Below are 9,032 nucleotides of genomic sequence, written 5' to 3'. Positions count from 1 at the left end.
AAACACTTGTAGGGGAGGACTGTGTCTTTGTTATTACATTAATATGTGAGAAGCTTGTGCGTGCAAACTCTCTCTACAGCAATAGCAAATTGAATTAACTCTGGAGGTGTGTTGAAGTCGTCAAACCTTGCAGCAAAGTTTCATCATATCTCTTCTAATTTGTTGTGTCAAGTTGTTTATGAAGTCTTGCAGTGTTGGAAATTGTTGCATTTTTACAGTGGTTCCAAAAAATAAAAAAAATGAGCACATCTTAAGTTTAAACCCATCAAGTGTTGCAACAATATCACAGACCATTTTATCTCATCTCTGCAATCCCAGATTAAGGCGGTTCAAGTGATGAAAGCTGTCACTCAGAAAACACACTTTTGCCATGAAATTTTCATCTCGCATTCGAGACAGAAATGTGACAGCTCTCCAGTGATGGTAGCCACAGAGAAAAGAAACATTCTTCTGTCCGAGTCCACAAAAATGTTTTCCATTCCTCTTGCCATTTATCATTGTGATGTAGGAGTAAATCACTGTCCTTGGCTGACACATCTCATTGGAGCCTGTGAAACGTGGTGCTTTCATGAAAATAAGTTGTTAATGTTGATGTGCTATCCAAAATGAAGACATAAAGACACAGCTTTCTTATTGGTGGATTCATTCACAGGCATTGTCTCCACCTTCTTTTATTTGTCTAAGAATGCCAGTATTTTACTTCTTGTCGTTGTGTCAAACATCAGTATTTTTTAATAGATTATGTTGTTTCTGTCTTTATTACAATCTCCTCTATAGTGTTAGCATGTAATCTTTCACAGTCTTCGAGTCAGTGAATGGTTTCTTCTTTTTTCTTGAGGACCCATGCTACACAGAGTGAGGCTGAAAGAGCTTTCTCTTGCTTGAAACATGATCTGACCATGATAGCTTGTTAGGCTTTGCACTTTATGTCAGTGAGTAACAGAGCCTGGAGGAAATTGTGTGTTGAAGTTTGAGTGCTAGGACTTGGAAGTGCCTTCTCAGATTGTACTGCTGTATCACAGTACAACGCTTGTTACATGGCAAACTAGAAACACAATTTAGGGAAAAAAATGCTTTACTTAACTATCTGTTTCTGACAGTAAGGTTCTTTTGACTTGGATTAAACAATCGATAAATATAATTCACAATTTTTTTTATATATTTGTTGAAGTGCTAATGTTTTGGTGGAATGCACTTCCAATGGATAGACAGAAATCTTACAGGTTTCATTAAAAATACCTTAATTTCTGTTTTAAAGATGAATGAAAGTCATTCAGCCTGGATTTGGGCTGACACGAGGATGCATAATTGATGGTAGAATTTTTATTTTTGGGGTGAAATAAGTATTTCTGTAGGTAAAAATGAAGAATCTTGCAACTCAGAAACCTCAAAAATCTCAGCACCTCAACACAGTTGAGTTAATTAAAAAATCCTTATCCTTAGAGGATTGATGCTGGCCACTAGTTGACTGCTCCCACATTTTAAATATCTGGCATTTTCATCACTTTTGGTGGATTTTGTCCCCCAAGCTTTGGTTAATTTCTGCACTAATGGGCATAACTTCTGCATGAATCACAGTTACTATAGTGCTGTTATGACATTTAGAGGGGCTGGAGGTAAATGGGAAATTACACCGTTTAAGTTTTGCTAAGCATTGCTTCTCAGCTGTGGTAATGTCACAATCAAGTCATTTGTATTCATGCAGCTTCGTCTGACGGGGTTTTCATCAGCACAGAGGTCTGAAATGAAATAGGTGTCACTTCCATGGAGCATGACCTAGGGTGACATCATAGGAAATTACCAGCGTTTTGCCAGACGATTACACACGAAGATAGCAAATTTCTTTTAATTACCATCTTCCACCTCTTTCTCTGCTCTTCTCATCTCCTTTATAATCAGCATTGTTTTCTTTTTGTTACAGGGTAATGCTTAGTTTCAGAAATGCCGTACGTAGATCGTCAGAATCGGATCTGTGGCTTTCTAGACATAGAGGAAATGGAGAGCAGCGGCAAGTTTTTACGACGCTACTTCATTCTGGACACCCTGGAGGGCAGCCTGGTGTGGTACATGGATAACCCTCAGGTATCTACCCATCTTCATCTCTTTCACCCTGTCAGTACATCGCTAAATGCAGCAGCTCTTAATTTTACATCTGAAGGCCTTTGTTTTACCACTTCTGTGGAAGTACAGAATACATGTCAAAATTTTTTATCAAATATGTCAGCATGGTGTTCCCCAGGGGCTAGTCATTGACCGTTTTAAGTTTCACATACTAAATAGGTTATGGATAAGTTTTGAAATCAAACCAAAATTCTCTTGATGCTTTTTAAAAAATATTGGAATAGTATGATTGCTGTAACAGTCAGTTTGTGTGCATTCTTCTGCCTTTGTGGACAGAAACATAATTGGTGTCACAACACCATGACTTAAACTACTGCACGAAACTTACAGTAACTAATGTAGTCCAGTTCCCAAATGAATTATTTTTTTCTTGTTAGTGAATCAAAACACTGAATAGTATTATTAAATTATTCAGTAGTTGTTACTGAATGAGTCAGACTTACTTGCTGAACTGCAAGTTATTACTTTCATTGTGTCTGATCTCGAAATACATGAAAACTGAAATTATAATTTTTGGCAGTAGACTACTAAAAGGCAGAAAATGCAATAAGAATGACTTTTTTCCAAATATGTCTTACTCAAAAGTACTACAAAATTTATTAATTAGACCATAAAGGAACTAGAAGAATTAAGAGGAATCTTGCAATAGAACCAGAGTAAAGTTCTTATGATTTTTATCCCTAGTTACTGAAAACACATGGGTAGATATACTGCACACCATAGTTCTGCAGTAAGACGATGCGGTGTCTCAGTGGTTTTGGGGCAGTAACTGTAGAGAACTACACCTTCAGTGCTGTCAGAAACAGGAAAACTGTAAGCCACAGTTGACCTTTTTCTGCTATCAGTTAGAATCTTGATATGCAAAACATTGTGTGATACTAACATTTCCTCTCCTACACACCTTGTTATTATTGTAGCTTTAAAAAGCATTAGTTTGTGAACTTTCTGCATAGATATTGGCCTTTTTTACTCTGAAACTTTGCTAATAGTGCCTGTAGAGAAATTTCACCTCCCATGTGCTTGTGGGTAAAGGATATGAGTGCCATGGCCTCTGTTGGACTTTATAATATCATAAAGTATTGGAGGACATTGATGTGTCTTTGCCTCCAGACCACTTTAACCATTCAGATTCATGGTGTTTATATGAGTGTAAATGTATTTGCATCTGTGTGGGTCACACTTTGCTTTACTGTGCAGCTTTATAAGGGTGTCTTTGTCTGAGACTCCAGACTAGCAAACTAACTGTTCATAACTGTGTTGAGTGTACATGCAAGGAATCTACACAGATGGTAATTACGAAGAGTTTAATGAAAAAATACTTAATTAGCGCATAGAAAAATCTAGTAAAAAATAAATGTTAATATAGTAATGATTTTTTTTCTTGGTATGTCTCATTGTAACTTATACTGATACTTTCAGTGTCTTAAACTCATTTAGGTTGGAGTAAAAGAGGAAATCTCAGGCGAAACCTGACTAGAACTGAGATCACTGATGAAGAGCCTATGTCAGGACCTGTCTTTTTTGATTCTTCATGTTCTTTCTCTTTGTTTCTTTTAATGGATTCTCTCTATTTTCTTGGCTGCTGCAGGCTCTGTACCAATCACTTTATCTAAGACTCAGTCAGTAGCCCCAGCCAGCATCTTTTATTGATGCCACGTCTGACTTTAAATAATTTACCTCACTGCATCTGTAGATGTGTGCTAAAACTTTCATAGACCCCTGTGCAATTCTACAACTTTGGAGAATACCGTACGCTCACCATAAATGTATTCTGTCCACGTTTGTTTTCAGACACTGCTCAAAACACACACACAAACACACTTCTCACATCAAATCAGCGTGTATCATTTTTATATTCTGAATTTCAGCTCTATTGATTTGAATCTTCTCCTTCTACAGAATCTTCCAGAAGGAACATCCTATGTTGGCTCCCTCAAACTAACATATATATCCAAGGTTTGTAATTACCAGTTATTACCAGCTTTATATTCCCAGACTTCAATGATACATTTTAAATTGTGTGGCTTGTTTTAAAGTGTGCCATGACTTTTCTTTGCATTCAGATTCACCATTCTCTTGTAATGGCTGGCCATGTGATCCAAACTCTTATGTTTAATAATTTAATATAACAGCTTTTCTTGTATATACTGTGGGGTGCAACGGTACACGTATTCGTACCGAATATTTTCGGTACAGGTTTTTCGGTTCGGTACGCATGTGTACCAAACAAATCGTTCCATTTTTTTCAGGAAATTCAGACAATAAATGCCGTTTTGCCACTCTTTGATGCGGCGAGACATATCGCCATAGCCAATACTTAAGGTCTTTGCACACTGAGTCCGAAATTTTTGTATGCGTTTTTTCGTATATTCGTCATCCTTTCTTAACAACATTATTGTTACAGATGCGAAAACACATATGATGGACGAAAGTTTTGGAGGCAGTGTGTAAACGTGATTGACACAAGGTGAGGTCGTATTTATTTTTGAACGTGTGAAAATTTCGGATAAGAATTTCTGACTCGGTGTACAATGACCTTAATGCCTCAGTTCTAACGGCAGTGCGGAGCACGAGTTAGCGTGATCACACCTTCCTCTTTATTACTAGTTTTAACGCGAAATATACATGAAGGAACAACCCCTCACATAATCGCTCAACTAATGTTTCAACCGCAGAAAGATGTCATTAAAACAGCTTGTAAACAAAATGTCATGTAGCGTTTCATTTATCTAGGCAAGTCATCAGTGTCTACAGCTCGTTATTTGCTAGCGAAATTAAGTCTAGAGAAGTGCATTTTGTGAAATATTAGACTATGCCTGTACTGCTGTGCAAAGGCAAAAGACCGTAACTTTGATTTTGGTCGAAAATTAGTTATTCAGATTTTTAGTGTTTTCCTTGTTTTGCCTTGCCTGTTTTTTTGCGGTTTTTGATCTTTGCCTGTTTTCCTGGTTTTTTCCCTCTCGTCTCGCCCCTGTGATTCTGTCTGCCGATCGGTGACCTACGCTAGCCCTAGGACTTTTCTTGTGTTTTGCCCGCCATATACCTGTTTGCCATTGTTTGACCCTGCCTGTTTACCACGTCTCTCTATTAAAAGCTTGCAGATGGATCCACACGTCTCACATCTCGTCAGCCCCGTTACACACACACACATTTGACTGAATCATTCCTCATTAATAGCGGTTCAATTGCACATTTGCATTTATCAGCAACGAACCATATCGGAGTTCACATGACTTTTCAAGTAGACTTTGGTATGGTTTGCTGGTATGTGTTATTTTAGTGTTACTGAGATACTATTATAGATTGTTATTTTTTATGTAGATTTTATAGTTTTAATAAATTTGTGTTGTTTATTTGTTTTTAATGTCCATGTAATTTTTATTACAATTGAACTTTATTATTTTAGTATATCAAGTTGAAAATGAGAAATGTGGTCTTGGCAAATAGCTTAAATAAAATGTTTTATTTTATTTTATTTCAGTTCATGTTTATTTTATTTAAGTAATGAAATGGTTTTAGTTTTACTCTTATTTTACTATAATAACCCTATTGGGAGAGTTTGTAAAACCATGTTCATATCATCCAACCAAACTTCCACATCAAAGAAACCTGGATGCGCTCCAGAAGTGGTAGTGTGAAAGCACCCTTCTTCAGGCCTAGAAGCACACACTTAGACAGGAAGAGACCGTCTGACCTACATGTAATCTATGTTGCCAAATTCATAAATAATGCCACAAAAATGTGATTATATCATCATCTCCAAATTGTTTAAAAATAAATCTTTGTGTCTTCCCACAGTCATCAACGCTGGAATGAGGAAGTTTTACTTGCAGGCGAATGATAAGCAGGATTTAGTGGAGTGGGTCAGTGCGCTCAACAACGCCACCAAAATCACAGTAAGTCCCTGACCCTGGATTAGATTCCTCTTACTAACCGGAGAACAGTTCAGATGGTTCTCCAAATTGCAGATTTGGAGACCTGGATCCTGTAGGTGTACAGACATAATTAGCCTACATTAAACACAATTTTCTCTACTAAAATTGAATAAGAAAATAATCCATCTATTCTTCAAAACACTTGTCCTATTTAGGACCCTGGGTATGCTGAAGTCTATCTAAGCATCTCGGACCATAGACTAAGATAATTAGCTGAGATGAGTCAACAGTAAAAATGTATATACATACAGTGCCCTCCATAAGTATTAGGACAGTAAAGACAAAATTGCTCTGTTTGCTTTGGAGTCAAGAAATCTGTAAATATGATTAAAAGATGAATATGAGACAAAACTACAGAATGTCACGTTTTATTATTGGGTGATTCAACATATAGATATTTTACCAGCTAAGAAGATCAGCACTTTTAGAGTTTCATCCCTCCTATCTGATGTGAGCATAAATAATGGGACAGTTGCCTCACAGGTCTTTCTAAGTGATCAGCTGTGTCCTGTTGCATTAATTGTTCAGATTTTAAAAGCAGAAAATGTGTCGTATCTGTTATACCCATTGCTTCTTGCATTTGATGACGACACACACAAATCAGGATGAAGACGAGGGGGCTGACTTTGAGAGAAAAGCAAGCAATTTGGATGCTAAAAGAAAAGAGGAAGTCAGTTAGAGCTATAGCAAAAACAAGGGGCATGAAGAAATCAAGAGTTTGGAAACCACCGACAACAACCAACAACAACCTGATCAGCTGAGAAAAACACCAGTAGTTGATGACAGACAAATAATAAAAGCTGTGAAAATGAACCCAAAAATACATGTCTGTAAAATAACCAACAACCTCCAGAAAGCTGGGGTGATGCTCTTACAATCTACTGTCCACAGGAGACTTTGACACAGAATGACAGAGGTGACACAGCAAGATGCAAACCTCTGACCAGCACCAAAAATAGAAAGGCAAGATTAGTTTGCAAAAAAGTAGAGTTTTGGAACTGAGATTTATGGACAGATGAGACAAAGATGAACCTTTATCTAAGTGATGGGATAGCAAAAGTGTGGAGAAAAAGGGAACTGCAAATGATCCTAAGCATACAGCCTCTTCTGTAAAGCATGGTGGAGGTTGTGTCATGGCATGGGCATGCATGGAAGAGGCCCTCTCAATTTTAATGATGACTTAATGTATGTGACAGTAGCAGAATGAATTTGGAAGGGTACAAAACCATCTTGGCTACCAATATTCAAGAAAATGACACCAGACTCACCAGAAAGCACTTCATATTGCTTCAGGACAATGACCCAAAACACCCTTCCAGTTCAGTCAAGAAGTTTACCAGGGCAAAGAAATAGAAGGCCTTAGATTGCCCAATTCCATCTCCAGATTTAAACCTGGTTGAACATGAATTTCATCAGCCAAAGAGGAGAAACTCCCCAAAACAAGCAACAGTTGTAATTGGCTGCATTAAAGGCTGGGCAACGCATTTCAAAGGATAAGACCAAGAGTCTGGTGATATCTACGGGTCACAGACTCACTGCTCTGATTGCACGCAAGGGATCCGCAACTAAATAATAGCTTTTAACCTTTTACATCTGCCTTAAAGGGGTCATATGATGTTGCTAAAAAGAACATTATTTTGTGTATTTGGTGTAATGAAATGTGTTTATGCGGTTTAAGGTTAAAAAAACATTATTTTCCACATACTGTACATTATTGTTTCTCCTCTATTCTTTATATTTTATAAAGAATATCTCTTTGGATTTGAGACTTTAGTCTTTGCAACTTTACAGATCTTCTTTATGCACCTAGAGCTTGTAACACTCCAAAGAGAAAGGAAAAATTGAAATCACATCATATGACCCCTTTAAGTTCAACTGTTCCAATAGTTATGTTCGCATCAAATAGTGGGATGAACTCTAAAAGTGCTGTCCTTTTTATTTGGTAAAACATGTATGTGTTGAAACGGCTAATAATAAAAGTGTGACATTCTGTAGTTTTGTCTCATATTCATCTTTTAATCATATTTGCGGATGTCTTGACAACACCGCAAACAAAGCAATTTTGCCATGCATTAATAGGGACACAGTATGGCAACGTTTTCTAGCGTGCTTCACACAGACATGCACTCCACTCAGCTTCACATAGGTAATGTTTCCTTCCGAACAGCTTTTCGAGCGCCTTATGTCTGATCTTGTCTCACGATTGCTGAAATACAGTAACTATCCCATGAGCAAATGACACTCTCCCAGCATAGCTGTAAAATGCTGTAGAAAACATCTAATCATCTACTGTCTTATAAAAGTAACGAAAAGTAGTCTGCTGCTGTTTATGTTGTGATATTTGGATTAGGTCACTAATGAAATTTCGGAAAAAAGGGCATTTAAAGGGGTCATGCACTGCCTTTGTTTTTTATTTTGCACTGTTCTCTGAGGTCCACTTATGTTATCAAGATTTTTTACATCAAAAAGCATAATTTAGAAGTAATAAGCTATTTTTTAAACCCCTCATCGGAAAGCTTTGTTTGGATAGGCGTGGCAGATTGTAGACTCAGAAGTAAGCGCCCACTGCTATGATTGGCTAATAGTTGGGTTTGTTTGACAGCGTACATTCCTCATATATGGACGCTGCTGTGATTTAGGTCAAAAACGCATAAAATACCTCAATACATATCAAACGATCTGTAAGAAGCAATAGTGACTATACGTAATGAAAATGATTACTCAGACTTGTGTTGTGACATTACAACACAAGGGGGAAGTCGTGGCCTAATGGTTAGAGAGTTGTGGGTTGTGGGTTCGAGTCTCATACTGGCAGGGATTGTAGGTGGGGGGAGTGAATCTACAGCACTCTCTCCCACCTTCAATACCACGACTGAGGTGGTATTGAACCCCCAACTGCTCCCCGGGCGCCGCAGCAAAAAATGGCTGCTCCGACGTAGAAGCAGGCGTTGATCATCTTCTGTGGAGGCGGTGTTT

General features: G+C 37.7%; 1 protein-coding gene across 1 annotated transcript in view; it reads left to right on the top strand.

Annotated features, from left to right (window-relative positions):
• plekha1b (pleckstrin homology domain containing, family A (phosphoinositide binding specific) member 1b) overlaps window positions 1-9,032 on the top strand; it is a 35,502-nt gene that overhangs the window by 12,057 nt on the left and 14,413 nt on the right. The window contains exons 2-4 of the mRNA XM_016289280.1: window positions 1,922-2,082; window positions 4,021-4,085; window positions 5,876-6,017. Coding sequence (XP_016144766.1) covers window positions 1,942-2,082; window positions 4,021-4,085; window positions 5,876-6,017 — 348 coding nt within the window. The 5' untranslated portion in view covers window positions 1,922-1,941. The remainder of the gene's footprint in view (window positions 1-1,921; window positions 2,083-4,020; window positions 4,086-5,875; window positions 6,018-9,032) is intronic.

This window comes from Sinocyclocheilus grahami, unplaced genomic scaffold, assembly GCF_001515645.1.
Source record: "Sinocyclocheilus grahami isolate Dianchi unplaced genomic scaffold, SAMN03320097.WGS_v1.1 scaffold243.1, whole genome shotgun sequence".
Lineage (NCBI taxonomy): Eukaryota > Metazoa > Chordata > Actinopteri > Cypriniformes > Cyprinidae > Sinocyclocheilus > Sinocyclocheilus grahami.
This window is presented reverse-complemented; position numbering and strand designations above follow the sequence as displayed.